General features: G+C 42.3%; 3 protein-coding genes across 4 annotated transcripts; 1 reads left to right on the forward strand and 2 right to left on the reverse strand.

Annotated features, from left to right (window-relative positions):
• The first annotated feature begins 1,225 nt into the window (after positions 1–1,225).
• Positions 1,226–7,420, forward strand: LOC103371026 (uncharacterized). The gene is made up of 4 exons (XM_008300238.1): positions 1,226–3,593; positions 4,028–4,967; positions 5,062–5,229; positions 6,455–7,420. Exons 1-4 carry the CDS (start codon positions 1,460–1,462, stop codon positions 6,975–6,977), a joined length of 3,765 nt encoding a protein of 1,254 aa, XP_008298460.1. The 5' UTR covers positions 1,226–1,459; the 3' UTR covers positions 6,978–7,420.
• A 44-nt stretch (positions 7,421–7,464) lies between these two features.
• Positions 7,465–9,968, reverse strand: LOC103371027 (complement C1q tumor necrosis factor-related protein 3-like). Of its 2 annotated transcripts, XM_008300240.1 has the most exons (4): positions 9,232–9,968; positions 9,079–9,144; positions 8,671–8,802; positions 7,465–8,208 (listed from the first exon to the last, which is right to left on the reverse strand). In XM_008300240.1, exons 1-4 carry the CDS (start codon positions 9,488–9,490, stop codon positions 7,928–7,930), a joined length of 738 nt encoding a protein of 245 aa, XP_008298462.1. In that variant the 5' UTR covers positions 9,491–9,968; the 3' UTR covers positions 7,465–7,927. The 2 variants fall into 2 exon arrangements, with proteins under 2 accessions (XP_008298462.1, XP_008298461.1); XM_008300239.1 differs by having other exon boundaries at positions 9,079–9,968.
• Positions 9,969–11,411: 1,443 nt separating this feature from the next.
• Positions 11,412–16,427, reverse strand: LOC103371028 (kelch-like protein 33). Its single transcript, XM_008300241.1, has 4 exons — positions 15,470–16,427; positions 14,436–15,384; positions 14,176–14,346; positions 11,412–12,726 (listed from the first exon to the last, which is right to left on the reverse strand). Exons 1-4 carry the CDS (start codon positions 16,299–16,301, stop codon positions 12,207–12,209), a joined length of 2,472 nt encoding a protein of 823 aa, XP_008298463.1. The 5' UTR covers positions 16,302–16,427; the 3' UTR covers positions 11,412–12,206.
• Positions 16,428–17,985: the final 1,558 nt, after the last annotated feature.

A 17,985-nucleotide genomic window follows, 5' to 3' on the forward strand; every position in this document is an offset into this window, starting at 1 on the left:
ACCTACAGTCACAGAATAAGGGTTCCAAGAAATCAAATATGGTTTGAGAATGTAATTAAAATGCTTTGTGTTATTTCAGTGTCAGTGTAAGACAGCTGAGGGTTTGTCTGATTAGTGCTGAGTATTGTTGGTTTTGTCAAGCACCACTTCACTGAGGTGTGTAAACACTTTGGAGCTCCGGATGAAAACACTGAAACTGAAACTGCTGAGTGATGGCTAAAATCCAAAGTAATTAGAAATCCAATTTGTATGGACAAAATGACAGTGTTCCAATGATCTCAGAGGATCTGAGAGGTAAAGTTTTCATGTTGAAAACAGAAGACCTACAATCACAGTTTGTAGAGTTATATGTAAAATAGAGACAGGAAGAATGGTAGCAGATGCAAATAGCATATTGGGAGGCCTCTTAAGACCGTAAATCACAGGTTAAAACTGTGGAAAGACAATGAATGTATAAATAGCAAGTGCAACTCAATCCAGCTGCTCTTTCTAACAATGTGGTAACCCAAGACGAGAGTGTGTTTGCGGGGGTCCGTTGTCAGCTGCTTGCAACCTGTGAAGCTATTTTTCAAGCCAAGGTAACGGCTTGACAGAGCTGCTTGCTTTCTCTGTTGGCACAAAAGCTGACAAGCCGACAGGTGTTGTCAACATCAGGGTGTTGTCTGGTTCGGTGCCCTATCGGCCTCCTTCTTCCCCACACGCCTGTTGATCCTTGACCCAAATTCCACTGTGTTTGGATGTGGAGGAGCAATGTGATCCCACTGATGACATGCTAGGCATTTAATACTGATCCCCAAGTCATATGCCCCAGAATAAAGATGCCTGCCAAGGCCCCCAAGATGTTGCAGTTCATAGACTCAGATGGGCAGAGATCCAGCTGCCTCTGAGTCAAGATCATTCGATGTTTATTACTTGCTTGCCCCAGATTTTTTATTATTAACTGCTGAACATGATCACTATAGTAAAAAACTGAAATGCACAATTATTTAAGAACATGAGGGTAAAGTGCATGGCATGTAAAGATACAAAAGTGTCTTATAATAAATAAAAGATAAAAATCTAGTAAGAAATGGAAAAATAGAAGTGTAAAAACATTTAGTCCTTGAAGCCCTTACATTTTTTGTTAGGTCTGACTCCATAAAATGTCTACAATGTCAACTGCCAGGGATACAGTACACTTTACAGAGCAGCCTGTTTGGTCATATGAGCGAACACTCATGCCACTCTCTAATATTTATGTGCACGAGGAGAGAGAGGCAGGAGAGGAGCAAACAGACAACACAGCTGCTGTCTGCAGGCAGGATAAGAAGTGGTGCTGCTTCCAACAATACATGATCTACTACTGTATGTGCACCTTTCCTCAGAACCTTTGCACAAAGTAAGTGATCTGCAATTGTTTGGCTTCTCCAGGTGTAAATGTTTTGAGAGACTGAAGGTGTTGGTGCAGATTATAGGGATAATGAACAGCATGTCAATAGCTAATCTATGCGTCCAGAGGAAGTGGACTGAATGGAAGAGAGAGATGGAGGAGAAAAGGAGGAAAAAACTGTGGGAGAGGATTAGACGCTGGGTTAAAGTGGAGGTGAGTGATGAGGAAGAAGAGGATAGTGTGGACGAGGAAGGTGAAGATGCAGACAGCAGTGAAGAGGATAGAAGTGAGGAAGACAATGAGTCAGTGGTAAAAGGACAAGAGGAGGAAATGGAGGTAGAGGAACTTGAAGAAGTGGTGGTAGAAGGAGAAAGTCAGGAGAAAAGGCTTGAAGAGAGTAAGGAGGGAGATGAAGAGGAAGACAAGGAGATGAGTGAAGTGAATGGAAGGGCAGATGTGGAGGAAGAGGAGGTTGAGAAGAAGGTTAGGAAGAATGAGGAAAAAGAGGTGAAGAAAGAAGGGGACAATAGGGCATGTGAAGAGGAAAGGGAAGATGGGGCGGAGAGTTGGGTTGAGGAGAAGGAAGAAATGGTAGAGGAGGAAGAATGGGAGGTGAAGGAAGCAGAAGTATTCGAAGAAGAGGTGGTAAAAGGAGAAAGTGATCTAGATAAGGGGCTTGAAGAGAAGATAAGGGGAGATGAGAAGGACACAGAGATGGTTGAAGAAGATCGAATGGTAGATATGGAGGAAAAGGAAGAAAATGAGGAGGAGAGGGAGGTTAAGAAGAACAATCAGGTGTGTGAAGGCGAGGAGACAGAGATAAAGAAAGCAGGGGAAGTTACGAAATGGCAGGAACAGCGCGAAGATGAGGTGAAGAGATGGGTTAAGGAGGAGGAGGCAGACGAGGAGGAAGAATGGGAGGCGATTGAAGCGAACAAATTTAAAGAGGTCGAAGGAGAAAGTAGCCAGGAGGAGGGGCTTAACGAGAACAAAAAGGGAGACGAGCAGATGACTGACGCAGATGAAAGGGTAGATTTGGAGGAAGAGGAGGAACTGGATGAAAATGAGATAGAGAGGGAGATTAAGGAGAATGAGCAGGTAGATGAGGAGGAAGAGTGGGCGGTGAAGGAAGCAAAGGAAATGGAGGAAGAAGGAGACAATGAAGTTAAGAGGGAGTCTGAGGGGAAAGAAGAAGAGCTTCAAGAACAAGAGCAAAGTGGAAGATACCACCAGGAAGAACAAATCAGAGAACAAATACCAATTGAGAACATTCAGCAAAACTGGGATGGTACAGCACGGGAAGCAGACAGATTCAACGATTCAGTGGAATCAATGAATGAAAGCTCAGGGAGCGAATCTCACAACTTAGAGAGACTTGAAGTTGAAGATAGATATGGTGAGAAACAGAATGAAGATCCAAATGACTTAGAGGCTCCTGGTGAAAAGTCACGGAGAAACGAAAATGGACTCTCTGGAGCTTGGACTACCCAGGAAAGGAATGAAAAAGATGAAAGTGAGAAGCTGACAGATGAAGAAGGAACTGTCACCAAATCTTGGACAACTCAAGCGGAGTTTCAAAATTATTTTGAAAATCTTCAAGAGGAAGATTCTACAAATGAGGAGGAAGCAGCACATTCGATGGACGAGGATGGGGATGATAGTGATGAAGATGAGGTGAAGATTTACAGCAAAGATGATTACCCAACAGACATATTCCTCGCCTTGAACAAGTTCAGAGATTGCTCCCTTCTTACTGACCTCACTTTGAACACTGACGATGGGAAAAGCTTCAATGTCCATGCTCCCGTCCTGGCCGCTGTCAGCTCCCTTATCTGGAAAAAAGTAGAAAACAATAGAGCTAATGAAAGACGAGACCATGATGCAAGTGCAGGAGCCCAGAGGTGGTCAGTATTTCTTGGTCCAGACGTGGATCATGTTGGGATAGAGGCGATCGTGGAGTTTGCGTACACTGGACTCATATCAAGTCTGAACAAGGACAATGTTGACCAGATTAGGGCTGCAGCTCAAGCACTGGGGGTAATCAGGGTCCTGAATCTCTGCACCCAGCAAGAGGAGGAGTCCACAAAAACTGGAGGGCAGAAGAAAAAGGAACGGACCTCTGCTGCACAACAAATAACGATCAGTCTTAAGTCCGTCAAGCAGCTGTGGATGGACCAAGTGGGCTGCGATGTGATTCTGGAAGCTCTTGGGGCGTCGTTTCATGGTGAGTAGACCACCAATGTCTGCATTCATAGCAGCCTACTTTGGATCCCCCACAGTGCCCCTATTTGGTTTTGTCTATTATACGTTTCTTTTCCCACAAGAAGGTGCTAAATGAAACTTAATACCACCTCCTTCATTGCAGAGAGTGAGCACATTAGACGATAATTTATTAATAACTTTGGTATCTAAGATCAGGCTGCAGGATTTCTTGGTATTTGTAGCCCTGCCAAATGCATTTTCAGTCCTGTTGGTGTCTGTTTATTTGCAAAGTAGCTACACAGTGGTCCATGGGAAAACTGGATAAGTTTTCATCCAAACTGTGGGGCACACAACCAACAATGTCAACAGGGATCCCCTTTAATGATGCACATAAATAAAAGGTTTAGTCCTGGAACTGTTAGTTGGGATATCTAATCATTGCCATCTTCTGTCTAGTCCACAGAGTTATCCTCGCTGCAAGCAGTGACTACTTCCGTGGCATGTTCACGTTGGGAATGAAGGAGTCCCACCAGCCATGTGTGACCCTTCCCTTCCTGTTGGCCTCAGAGCTGGAAGTTCTAATCGGCTGTTCCTACAGCGGTGCTCTCCCCCTCAGCTGGAGGTGCGTCTTCGAACTCACCAGTACTGCTCTCCAGCTCCAGTACCAACCTGCCCTCTCCTTGTGCCTCAGCTTCCTGCATCAAGAAATAAATCCTGACTCCTGTCTGGATGTGATTTCTTTTGCTGAGGCCTACGGGATGACGCAGCTTCTTGAAGTTGCCGATGATTTTGTCTTGCGGCAATTCCAGAAGGTGGCATGCACCTCAAAGTTCAAGGACCTGCCAGCCAGACAGCTCCTGAAGTACCTGAACAGTTGCTCACTCTGTGTTCCATCTGAGCTTGTTGTATTCAAAGCAGTAGTGGCCTGGATGCAAGCAAAGCCTCGCATCAGGCTTAGACTTGCTAAAGACCTAATGAAAACCATCCACTTTCCCCTGATGACATTCAAGGAATTCAGAGAGGTCCAGTCTCAGAACATGTGGTCTGATCGCAGCTTGGCAGAGCTATATGAAGCAGTCCTTGAAGATTTCTGCTCCAATGAGCCTTCACTGCAGAATAAGTGCCGTATCTATCTGCCAAAAGAGAGCCTGGTCTTGGTTGGAGGTGACCAGATCACTGAAGACCTGGGAAGCCGCAGCATCAGCAGAGAGCTCTGGTTTGGGAATTCCTTGAGAAACTTGACGGGAGTGAAAAAGGCCATGGAGTGGAGAAAGTTGGGAGAGATGCCAGAGCCAGCGAGGTTTAGTCATGAGGTGGCTGTGCTCAAAGGTCAACTGTATGTGTTTGGAGGCAAGAAATATTATGGCATTTATGATACCCTGAATTCAGTTTACAGGTGAGCGAGATCACAGATGTGAACTAAGAATAACAGTAATAGTTTTAAATGCATCTTTCACTGTTTTTCACTGTCATTTTTACCACATCTGAAGGTATGATCCTCTTCAAAACAACTGGGAGGGCCTGGCTAATATGCAGGAGAACAGGTGCTCTTTCTCTGTGGTTGTACTGGATGGAAAGATACATGCCATTGGTGGACACTGTGAACCTGACGACATAGACAGCGTCGAACGATACTGCCCCACGACAAACACTTGGAGGTACACTGGACAGAATATTCATGATTCACAGCAAAATGTGCTATGTACTGCAAGGATTTAGCATTTTGCTTTAATATACCCAACGTCTATCTAACATCTGACGTCTAACTAACCAATCTCTTTGATTTGCTTGCAAAAAACTTAAACAAAAAATGTGATTCAGTGGGAAATGTCACCAAAAGAAGGGAGCATTGGAAACACAACACACTTTTAACCTGTAGACATTTACATAAGTTATTGTATCCTGGCATAATAGAAAAATGCTTCAATGAAAATTCACTGAAATTCCTGATAGGCTGAAGTTGTTAGGTTTAGAAGAAACTAGCAAGTGCTAGAGGTTCTGCGCTGAATAAGGCAGAACTAGAGTATGATGAGGTAAAATAAGGACAGAAAAGAAAGAAAAATCTGCTATTGGTGCTGCTGAAGGCCTGGTTCAAACAGGTGTGTCTTTAAAATTTTCTGTGTGTTTTAGCTTTCATTCAGCTGCAAATGTAGTTTTGCAGGTCACTTAAGTCAGATCCGTTGGTAAATGCTGTGCAGGGTGAAGATATTCACTTCACTTGTTTGAAGTGCTGATATGAACTGTGGGCAGGAAACACTGGGTTTTTAAAAAAGTGTTGGTGCCAATCTTGTAAACAAGACTTTTACATGTTTAGACCTATATTATATTGAGGAGGACTTCGTTATCAGTGAACACACATGATTGCCCCCTTTCTTGAATTGTTGGTAACTTACTGGTAACTGGCAAGAGTTCTTCAGGCTCTTGAATGGCTTCAGGGTTATGGTCACGTCGCCTTCTGTTGGTTTAATTACGCTTCTGACATTGCCTCAGTATAGTTTTTGCATTTTCAAGTGGAATAAAGAGACTGAAGAAGAAAAAAATCCTGTAAAAAATAAAACTGCCTGTGTATTTGCAGACTAGGCCTCACACTACCCTTAACAGCCAATTAGATTCAGCTGAGGAGCAGTCAGGTGCAGGTAGTGCAGCTGGAGCTAATTACACTGATCGGATGCTTCAAAATACAGGTGCAACCAACACACTCAAATCCCTTAACCTGTAAGACTTTCTAGTTTAGTGTGAGAGAAAACATATCAACTAAACCCTTGGTAGATCTTGGACAATCAACATTTGAGTAGTTTTTTAAAAATATATAACATGCTGTCAACATTCTGTTTCTTTGAATCCAACCAAAAGTTTTTAAATTCAAGGTCTTTTCTCTTTCAGCTTCACCAGGCCCTTGGATCTGCCTCTCAGTGGGCATGTAGCGAAGGTCGCACAAGGGCAGATCTTCGTCTCAGGAGGGCAAAACAACGACTATCTGTGTCTCGCGTCCATGTTTCTGTACCATCCAGAGACAGGAAGCACCTATCTGGCAAACATGTCCAAACCTCGAGCTCATCACTGTATGGAGCCCCTGGGTGAACGTCTTTACGTAGCGGGTGGAGTCACCACAGCTGATAACATTGCTGTTGTTGACCAGCTAGCTTGTGAAGTGTACAGTCTGGCAGAAGACGTCTGGACTGCTTTCCCATCTCTGCTGGTGCCTCACATCGGAGCCGGAAGTGCGGTTTTGGAGGGAAAGTTTTACCTGCTGGGTGGATACAGCCAGGAGGACTACAGTGACACTAAAATGGTCCATCGGTATGATACCATCACATGTAGATGGGAGAACATGGGAAGGATGCCTGGGCCAAACAATGACATACGAGCATCCGTGCTGTGTTTGCCACAACATTTCCGAATGTAACACGACGTGGCAAATGTCATTAGTTGTCAATTCATATAAGGTTTTACGGTTTATTGCATGCAACGTTCTCACAATCACTTGATATTTTCATGAAATGGAGCTTACAGTGTGTGAACTCAGGCACGCCGGTTTACATTTATCAAACATGGTGCATTTTTGGTGCTATAACTTCAAGTCTCAACCGTTTTCAGAAGGTGCTGAAAAAAAAGGTTCATGTCTTAGTCAGGATTTTGAAAAATAAAGAAAAAAAGCTCACTTCTATGACTGCAATAAAAACTAAGACCACCAGAGGGAGCTGGTTCCTCTTGTTCTCGTAGTTGCTGTACTTTAGCTGGGAGGCTGGTGAACACTTGTCTTGTATTTATTAATCTAAAGAATGATCACAGGTTTATATTTTTAATAAAAATTTACTTAAAAATGAACAATAAAAAACATACATTGAGTTCTTTTGTATTACAGTTTTCTTTGTTATTGTTAGTTTTTTTTTCCTCCTTTCATGCATGAACTTTAAAACAAACTTATGAGATAGTTTTCTTTCTTAAACACAACCTAACATGTAAAATTGGATTAAAAAACATATATATCTATGACGGTGAGTGAGATACACAGCTGTCCACTGCGGTAGACACCATGCATCAATGGTTTAAAATGGACTTCAAGGCAAGATACTACAGGTTAATGGGATAAAAATGTCCTTGTATTTAGACTATCATAAAACCAGATGATTACTTACATTAAGACAGTTAATTTTTTGTATTTCAAGTTTTCTGTATTTTTTTTTTTTTATCATGATGCATGAAAAGGTTATTTTATTGAGGCAATTGTGAAGATAACATCAGAGAATATTGTTGTATTTTCATTTCAGCATGTTTCAGGCTGTAAATAAAACCCCTACTGTTGCATCTCTCCTATTGATGGAACCACAATGCAAGTAGACGGTGTTTGATCATCTACAGAGGAAAGAGGAGGAAACCACTGAAGGTCGTGTGGCCGTTCAGGTTATCGTACACTCTGCCATCATCCCACAGTTCCATGTGCACATTATCACCGGCAGCCAGCTGCAGAACAGCGGCGTTACTGCTGCTGTCAGAGCCGTCTGATGTGGGGCTGTCGTAGGTCGAAATTTGACGCACATCATTCTTTATTAGTATGGCCCCCATTGTGTGAGTGTTGTAGCCATAGGTGCTGAAGCTAAAGTAGTAGAAACCGTTCACTGGTGCCGTGAAGACTCCTGCAACAGGACAAAGGAAAAAGGAAACTGACCTTTATTTCTTTATTTTTTTTCTGAGAGGCAGAGCTACTTTGGAAGCAAACATCCAGCAGATTACAGCCTTTAAGAAGCTGGGTTACCTTATTATTTCATTTATGATGTAAGAGAAATGTATGCCATAGCGCCTACCTGCATTGACTGTAAATTCAACTTTTATAAACTATCATAAGGGTTTGAACCAATGAAACAATGTCCTGTGTTTAGCTGTTAAAACGCTTCACAACTGTGATCTGAGTCACGTAGCGCCAGGAAATTCTTCTACGTTGCTCGATATTGTTTGAAATACCAGAAGCAGATGCTCTTAGAAAAACTCTTAGAAACAAACGTGTTCATAAAAATGTAAAAGCACATTCTAAGCACGGACTCACAGCGTGAAATCACATGGTACTGAAACATGCTGTATTGTATTGAAGTGCACAGTACCTGAATTTGCATCGTAGCCACTGCCGATGTTTGAGAAGACCCTTTTGAAAACCAGAGTCTTGTCTGTGGAGGGTCCGTTGTAAATCTCACCAGAGTTCGCCAAAGACGCTGAAAATGCAATCTGAGGAGCAGCTGTGGACGGAAGAATAAACTGTAAATGTTCATGGGAAAGATGTAAATGAGTGAGAAGTGCCTATTGCTGTTAATTCAGACATGAAAACACAGGCAGTATTGAATGAAAACGTAAATTCTTCACAGCTTTAATTAATTAATTAATTTATTTTTCCTTTATTTAACCAATGACATGTCGTTTCCACTTGAGGAATCTCTTTTATTTAGTCCTGCAAGATTTGAAAGATTTACTCCAGCATGTAAATACTGGATATTAGTACGACTTAATCATCTTACCTTTTCCACTGCTCTTTTTCAGCTGACCAATCTCGTTCTCTGTCGCATTCAGTCTGGCTTTCAGGTCTGCACAAGAACAATCAATAGATAAATGAATGAGGAAACATTTTGGATTAGAATATACGTCATAATGATTCAGACATTGTGTTCTACCTTCATTCTCCGTCTTCAGATTGTCTATTTCAGCTTTCTGTCTCGTCAGCTCGTCTACAGTCGCGTTGAGCCTGGCGTCCAGAGCTTCAACATCACTCCTGCATTGCTCTGCATTTGTCAGGTTGAGCACCAAATTTTTTATATATTTCTGATTAGCCGTCATCCACTCACTGAAGTCCATGTCATCTCTCTGTCCAAATCCTGGCTCCACATGCATGAATCCCAGCAGGATCAGCAGACGCAAAGCGGTGAAGTCCATTTTTTCAAATGTGTGACCTGTTGGGAGGATTTTCCTCAGTGGGTTATGAACCTGTCCTTGGATGTCAGTGAGTGAGGAAGCCCAGTTCTAGTCACATCTCAACAGGCCTGTGGGGAGGATTTAAAGTGTGTTTGCCAGTAAAACAGAGCCATGCTTTGCTGTATGTGCACTGTGCATAGGGCCCCATGTCCTCCAACAGGCTGTGTTGCATCAGCATATTTGAACTGTCCTTGAAACTGAGTTTTTTTTTTTTTTAGAAAACGTCTGGACCTTAGGACTGTCACAATGTGCAACAATTGCCCCTCTGACCTGCAAACATGTTCTGTATTTAAAGTGCCTATTAAAAGTTTTCACCCCCTTAGAAGCTTTCCTCATTTTGTTTCTTGTCAACAGTAAATCATGGTTAATTTAATTAGGTTTTCTTGAAACCAAACTTGCAGATCAGACCTGCACAACAGTCAGGAGGAATTTTGGACCATCCCTCTTTATAAAACTGTTCCAGTGCAGCAGAATTGTTGGGATGTCTGGTGTGAATCGCTCTCTTGAGGTCATGCCACAGCATCTCAATCCGGTTGAGGTCGGCGCTCTGACTGGGTCACTCCAGACGGCGTATTTTCTTCTGTTGAAGCCATTCTGTTGTTGATTTACGTCTATGCTTTGGGTCATTGTCCTGTTGCATCACCCATCCTCTGTTGAGCTTCAGCTGGCGTTGAAAACACAGAACTTTTGTGCAGTATTACTTTAAGAAGATCAGAACACATTTTACGACCAATCTATGCAGAAATCCAAAGAATCCCAAAGGGTTCACATACTTTTTCTTGCAACTGTAAAAGACATACGAAGAGAAACTCTGAATGACGAGCTTCATGGCAGCAAGCTCCTGAAAATGTTCAAGCTGTCTTGTGTCTTCGTAGCACCTCATGCCAGTCAATCTGAATGCTCCAGACTGGGATGTTTTACATGAATCATTTTAAATGTTTTGGTCTGACTGAAAGGAAACACAGAAGTCAGCCACCTGGAGCAGACATTTTGCCACCTGCATTATTCTGTCCTCTGAGCCCCTGAGGAGCTCCCCCTACAGGCAGCCAAAGACCAGACCGAGGACGGTCCCCGTTAATCCGATCTGCTTCAAACTCAACGATACACTTCCTCAGGTCTCCAGCAACACAACACCCACGTGTGAAGAGGATTGTGTGAACAGTTGTCAAAATATGCAAAGAAAACACACACATATAAATATACATATACAAAGAATCCTTGGTTCTTACTGAGAACACTTGAGTTCGAGAATCTTCTCCGCCTAACAGTGAAACTTGGGTGTGTTCCGATTCCGTGTCACCAAAGATTATAAATCAGAGACAGGGACAAGCTCATTTCATTGGTGAACTTCAACACGAGAGCATCTGATATCTTGACAGATCGACGACTGAGTTGTTTGTGGAGCTGGAAGGAACCATGAAGGCAACACAAAGGTGGAGGAAGCTGCTTCTTGTTCAGCTCAGGATGAGTGACACCAGCTTCCTCTGCCTCCCCCCTTCTCTCCCAGCTCCTCCTCCACTCCTTCCATCCACCCCTCCACCTTCCCTCTTCTCCCCCCATCTTCAACCCATCACCTTCACCCCTTCTCCACCATCTATGCGAACCCTTTGGGATTACTTGGATTTCTGCATAAATTGGTCATAAAATGTGTTCTGATCTTCGTCTAAGTCACAACAATAGACAAACACAGTCTGCTTAAACTAATACCGCACAAAAAATAATGCACTACTCACAAAACATTAGGGATATTTGGCTTAGTAGTCTCATGAAGCAATTTTTAATAGTCTGACTCTATATATTGATTAAAGCTTATTTTTGTCATTGAGCAATACGGGAGAGCATATAGAGACTCATATCATCACATTAAACCTTCAAGACACTCTTTTTTCTTAACAATTAAAATGCTTTTATTTAAATGGCATGATTGTGTGTACGATTGTGTGTAACCTATAAAAGCCTTCTTCTGGGGTCAAACAGGTTTCATGTCCTTTCGTAGTGGTGTTCCACCAACAGGAATCTTCCACTTGCATTGCCACTGCACACAATGTTTGTCAAAATTGCACAAACAAAATTATTTGCTTGTTCTTGTAAACCATTGCTATTGTTGGTATTGATTGTGTTATAATTTAGAAAAATACTGTGTGTCAAAATGGTGACTGACTGGAGGTTTTATAGGCTTACACTGTGTTTATGCCACAAACACCACGTCCAAATGTAAGATTTGTGGTTTCCCTGGTTCCACAGATTGGCTCCATGAAATCTGTTTGACTCGCTGATGAGGGCTTCATGCCAAAACACTTGAGAGTTTTAAGGTGAAACATGCCCATGCTGTGATAATAAATGCGACTATTTATGAAAAAAAATAGAGGTTTTGGACTTTAGAGTCTACATGCCATCCAAGGAACATCTCAGACAAACTGATTTTGAATCCAGGAACCACGTCTACTCAAACATTTCTTCACTCTTATGGACTGTTGGTTGAGTTGTCTGTGTTGTAGTGGAATATTTATTCAAAAAGTACTACAATAAGTAGCAATGGACTTTTATCTAGATAAAATCTGCTCATAATCAACCCAAAAACCTCTAACTTACAAACAATTATGTTGGTATCTTTGCCATATTTTGATCTTTAACTCTTCTGACTACAACGGCCACAGTGGATTTATTGACCAGTCATTTACTGTCTGAGGTGCTGGGGTAATCGGAGCAGGCAGGCCTGAATGTCCGTAACAGCCCCTGGCAGTTTGCCCATGTTCTCCCACCGCTGTGTGCTGGAATCAAAGCGATGGACTAGTCCAGACTCACTGTAGTCATCCTGGCAGTATCCTCCCAGTACATAGAACTTCTCCTCCAGGACAACTGAGGCTGCACCAACATGGGGCACAGGCAGTGACGCAAAGGCAGTCCAGGCATCGGCCACAGGATCATACACCTCGCAGGCTTGTTGGTCGGTGTAAAACTTCCTCAGGTTGCACACTCCACCGGCGACGTAAAGATGGCCTTGCAGGGCTTCCATGCAATGCTGGGCCCGCTCATTCGTCATGTCTGCCAGGTAGGTGGTTCCTCTCTCTGGGTGGTACAAGAACATGGAAACCAGACACACATACTCACAGTTGAAACCACCAGAGATGAAAACCCCTTCATTTAGAACGGCGACAGCGTAGCCGCTCAGAGCCTGATCCAGAGGACGGGCAAAGCTGTGACAAATGAAACAAAAGGCATCAGATGGTAAAATCAGCCGGGTGTCTGTGCATGTACAGTGGGTGTCAGTCGAACTGACAGCAAGCCACTAATCAATGAGATTAACCTGCATGACTGGTGTCACTGGGAAACCAAATACTTAATGAAAAAAATAGTGTCAAATAAAAACCTGTGCTGGATGAGGAGCATGGACCTAAAATTCATGAGATGTTCTTATTAATGATCACATTTGATTGAACATGAACATAATTTCTAAAGACAGTCTGGAAACTAAATGCTAGCTGGCCGAACATTTTTAAAGTTTCAGGAAAAGACCCAGAAATAAAACCAAGAACTGTCATACCAACACAGACATAAAGGTGTTGTGCTTAGACACATTAAGTCTTGCATTGTCAATTTCCTCACGTCTTATTGGGTTTTCACTGTGCCTGGGTATCAGTATTGTTACAAATAGTATCACGGTCCCTATATTTGGAAATAAAAAAGGGTTTAACAGACAATGCTCTAAGCTAGCTCAATTGTTTGTTAATGACTTGAACTGACTAAAGCTGAGGTAGGAAAAACAAGAGGCAAACACAGGATTCCACACCAGTGATAACCTCTAACCCTTTGCTCCACCCTTTGTTGATCTTTTTACTGTCTATCACAGGCTAGATTTTCTAAAGCCTGAAAACAGAGCCAAGAGTTTCCATTCAGGCCACCACAATTACAACATGCTGAAAGGTTATGACAGAACTTTTCACCAATGATGCAAACCCCCCCCCCCAAAAACAAACAAACAAAAAAAACCCTTCAGCAAAACATGATCGCCCCCCAGCTTCAATGCTGGGTGAATGGACAGTACCTAAACTGTTGAACCACTTGACTTTCATTCATGTTTTAGATTGTAAAAATAGTTGGTCTTCTTTGAATTTAAACTTGATAACAAAAGGCCCAAATACAACAGTGTAGCGGGTCCCCACTGACTTGAATGCAACATTTGTGAAATAAAGTATTAATTTCAGTCAGATGACAACATTTCAAGTTTTGCAATAGAGTCAACATCCTACTTATTTTTTTAAAATTCATTTTTTAATGTTCAATTGTGCTCAGAAATGGAGGAGCTAAAGCTTTCCAAAGCAATGAAGTACTTTGAAACAACTGTTTCCAAGCAAATGCTGACATCTGCTGTCCAAGCATTAGAACTGCATATGCATGGAATGAGGAAGGGTCAAAATACCATATATGCAAACTCACAGCTTTCATTCTTGATATTTTGTTTAATATTATGCTCAGTTATAAACATTGTTCACTTTTCTTTTTAAATGTCTGAGGGTTCTTTAAATGTTGTGGTAATTTGAGAGGCATGACTCCTGTTCAACAGTGGCCCAACACACTTCTGATATGTTCGATTTTCGACTCAGCTTGTCCTGATACTTCAAATGGTCAACTTCAGGTGATATTACCTCCAGGAGTCAGTGTCTGGGTTGTACATCTCAACACTGTCAACGTTGGTGTTGATGTCCTTGTCTCCACCAATGGCGTAGAGGCGCTCCTCATGTACCACCATTGAGAAGTTACTTCTGAACTCTTGCATGTCAGCCAGCCTCTTCCAGCTGTCCTTCACAGGGTCGTACCTGACAATAAAAGCAAAGGTGTGAGCAAAACTTGAGACCACAGATGCACAGAGAGGAGAATATTTGTGCACTGACTGTGCTTTCTTTACCTGTAGGCAGATTTCATTATGTCATCCTTTGCATAAAAGTAACATCCCCCAACTACATACAGCATCCCCTCCATTACTGCGACTCCATGTCTAAACTTTGGCTTGTCTGGAATCTCACTCAGTCTCCTCCATTCAATATCCTTCACTAACCCCGTGCCACAACGTAGGGAGTTCACAAACCACAGTTCCCTGCTCGGTATGCGGTGGCCCACATCTTGATTTAGCTGGTCACCCCCGATAAGAACCACAACATCTTTGGGCCTCCTCACCCGACAGTGATCCTGGGATTTTGGAAGGCTGAAACCAAATTCTTTGAGTGCCGAACCATAGAGTTCAACCTCTTTGTCTCCAAAGCACTCCATGCGCAGGTTTATGGCTCTGACCTCCCTGAACTCTCGAAAGGTCATGAGGGGGAACCGAACTCCTGTCATCAGCAAGCCAGCCTGGGCCAATCTCTCCTCAGGATCAGCCTCAATCCATGAGATCACAGCTCGAAATACAGCCAACTCTGACGGCACGCACAGACCATCACAACAAAGGAAGTTCAGTAGCTTCTCTGCTGGTAGGTCTTGAAACTTTGCTGTGGCTGACACTTCCCTGAAGTTCCTCAGTACAAAGTCATTGGCTTCCTCCAGAAGTTCAGACATTCCATAAGCTTCAGCAAAAGATGCCACATCCAGGCAGGAGTCTGCCTGTATTTCTTGATGCATGAAGTTGAGGCAAATCAAAAGAGCAGGCTGGAACTGAAGCTGGAGGGCCGTGCAGGTGATCTCGAAAACAGAGTCCCAACTAAGCAGAAGGTTTCCACTGTAGGAGCAACTAATAAGTGCCTCTAACTCAGGAGCAAACAAGAAGTGAAGTTCAACGCAAGTCTGACGAGACTCCCTCATTCCACAGGTGAACATGCCTCGGAAGTAGTCGCTGCTTGCTGCCAGGATAACTCTGTGAACTTCAGATGGACAGAAGAAGAGTTCAACCTTTGACCACTATCAAACATTTATCAAGGTTCCCTAAAGATTTACAGTCATACTAACCATGAAAGAAAGAGCCATCCACATTCAAAGTTACATCACATCCAACTCTTTCTGCCCACAGCTGTTCAATGGCCTGAAAAGTAATCTTCATCTGTTCCACAGTAGAGACCGTTCTCTCTTCCTTCAAGGCACAATCACCTTCCTTCAGTCTTTCTTTGTTGTTGCAGAGCTCCACCAGTCTTGGTACCACCAACACTTGAGCAGCAGCCTTGATTTGAGCCATGGTGACTTTGTTTAAAGACACTACAACCCCAGTGTAGGCAAACTCCACAACTGCCCGAAGCCCAACATGGTCAACTCCAGCACCCGTGTGTACTGACCACCTATGGACTTGTAAAGCTTCTTCATTATCTGATTGTTCGACACTTTGCTCTCCACATTTTATCTTCAGCCTTTCCAGAATGAAACCGCTGACCGCAGCCAGGATAAGGGCGTGCACATGGAAGCTGTTCCCATTCTCAGTGGTCAGAGTCAGGTCTGTGAGAAGAGATGAATCCCACAATTCTTGCAGGGATGCAAACACCTCTTTAGGATAGTTTTTGCTGCAGCAAGTGTGGATGTTACGCCCTTCGTCTCCAAATACTTCATCGCTCATGAGCTCCCCAGTTCTCTCCTGACCAGCACCACTCATTCTGACCTCTGACCCCTCATTGTTGCCCCTCCCACTCGTCAGGCCCATCCTGGAGTCATTGTAAGCCACGATCCTCCTCAGCTCACGGTTGTCCTGTTCAATCCCTTCTCCACCTTCTTCAATCACTCTTTTTCTCCTCTCCTTCTCTCTCCTCCATCGCTCTTCCCAATCCATTGGCAGGTAACGCCGAGTAAACTCCATGTCACTGGTTATTTTCTCTTTGCATTACTGTTGTTTTTCAGTGGAGTTTACAGTTACTGCTAATATACAGCAAAACCTCGTCTTGATGAATTTGCTGCTTTCTTATGCCTACTTTGTTTGCCTTCACAAACCTTCCTGCCACCTTCAAATCCTCTCACTCGCTTCGGCTCAAATTTGCTCGCTGCATAAACATGTGGCTATTCATAGCTGCTGGGTCAGAGAGATTCAGTTTCAAGAGAACCTTGGTGTGTGCTTCATTGTACTGTTAGCCAAGGAGGAACACACGTCTGTGTTTCAGTAGGACTTTTGCTAGAGGGTTAATAAAGAGCCAGGCAAAAATATTTCCCCACCTACTTTGACCTTGAAATAAATCTCTAAGCTTGAAGAAAAAGCAGATAAAAAAATGCCCAAATTACACTCTTTATCACTGCCAGAAACTGTAAAAAATACGCAAATTACTGCATTTTTAACTTTTCAGTGGTCCTCAAACTAGTCACGTGTGACATGCTGTTCCATCAGAAAATGAGTCAAATCTAAGCTTTAAACCAATGCATTTCATTGAAATCACTTCATTTGATATGTCGCATTGATTTGCCAAAAATACACCATAAGCAGTAAATCCTGTCAATAAATACATGAGTAAATAAATAAAATAATGCAAACAGTGTTTTCACAGAACAGAGAGAACATGGAAAGAGAAAGAGGAAAATAAAACATGTTTGATTGATTTAAATTAATTTATGATAAATAAATCAAAAAAGGTATACAGTGAAGCAGATTGTCATTAAGTTGTTGGAAGATACAAATGTCAACATTTGTATTTGTTCTTTTAATAGTAATAGCATTATAACATTGTCATATTGAACAAACAACATCTGAGTTCTCTCTCCTTCTTGCCATGATTGTGATTGACTGTGATGACTGTGATTCCCTTTAGAGTTTAGCCATAATGCATTATTTAAAAAAATAGAAATAAAACAGTACTTGCTGAACATCTGTGAAGTCAAAATTCTGATCAAGATAAATATTTGCCAAAGAGTGCAGGTATACAACTGCTTTTGTGTTTCTTTCTTACTTCAAGGAGCCAGACATAAACGAACTAAGGTGGTCTTTAGAAATAACATTTGTGCTCTAGTTCCTGTTAATGATTACACATAAAACATGAACATCAGTGGTGTTTCTTATCGTAGCCATAAACGACACACTCACGTGTTACAATGACTACATTTAAAAACTACTATGAAATAGAAGATATCACCACTACAAGATCAGTTTGGTATCAAAATGTAGGTCAAAATGAAACCTTTCATTTGATATAATTGGTTTTGATCAGCCACCTGTCACACATGGTGATATAACTCTGAAGAGTTTAGACTAAATGTACATCCAGATTCATTCAGGGTACTAATGCTTGTTTCTACAACTCTGTCATAGACATTAAACTGGTGCAGTTTTACTAAAAACAATGATCTGTTCCATTGGCAGGTCAAATCTAAGGTCAGCTTTTCTCTTTCCATTTCCACCTACAATGTTCCTTCAGGGTAGCAGATTCATTCAACAAAACCTAACTTTTTTTTGAGCATGATAAACATAGTTTGATGTTGTTGTTAAGAAGGGAAATGAAAACACATTTTATATCGACAATAAAACCTCCTCCTGATCTTTTCTTTAAAATATCAATGAA

The sequence above is a fragment of the Stegastes partitus genome, unplaced genomic scaffold (genome assembly GCF_000690725.1).
Source record: "Stegastes partitus isolate 25-593 unplaced genomic scaffold, Stegastes_partitus-1.0.2 Scaffold1513, whole genome shotgun sequence".
Classification (NCBI taxonomy): domain Eukaryota; kingdom Metazoa; phylum Chordata; class Actinopteri; family Pomacentridae; genus Stegastes; species Stegastes partitus.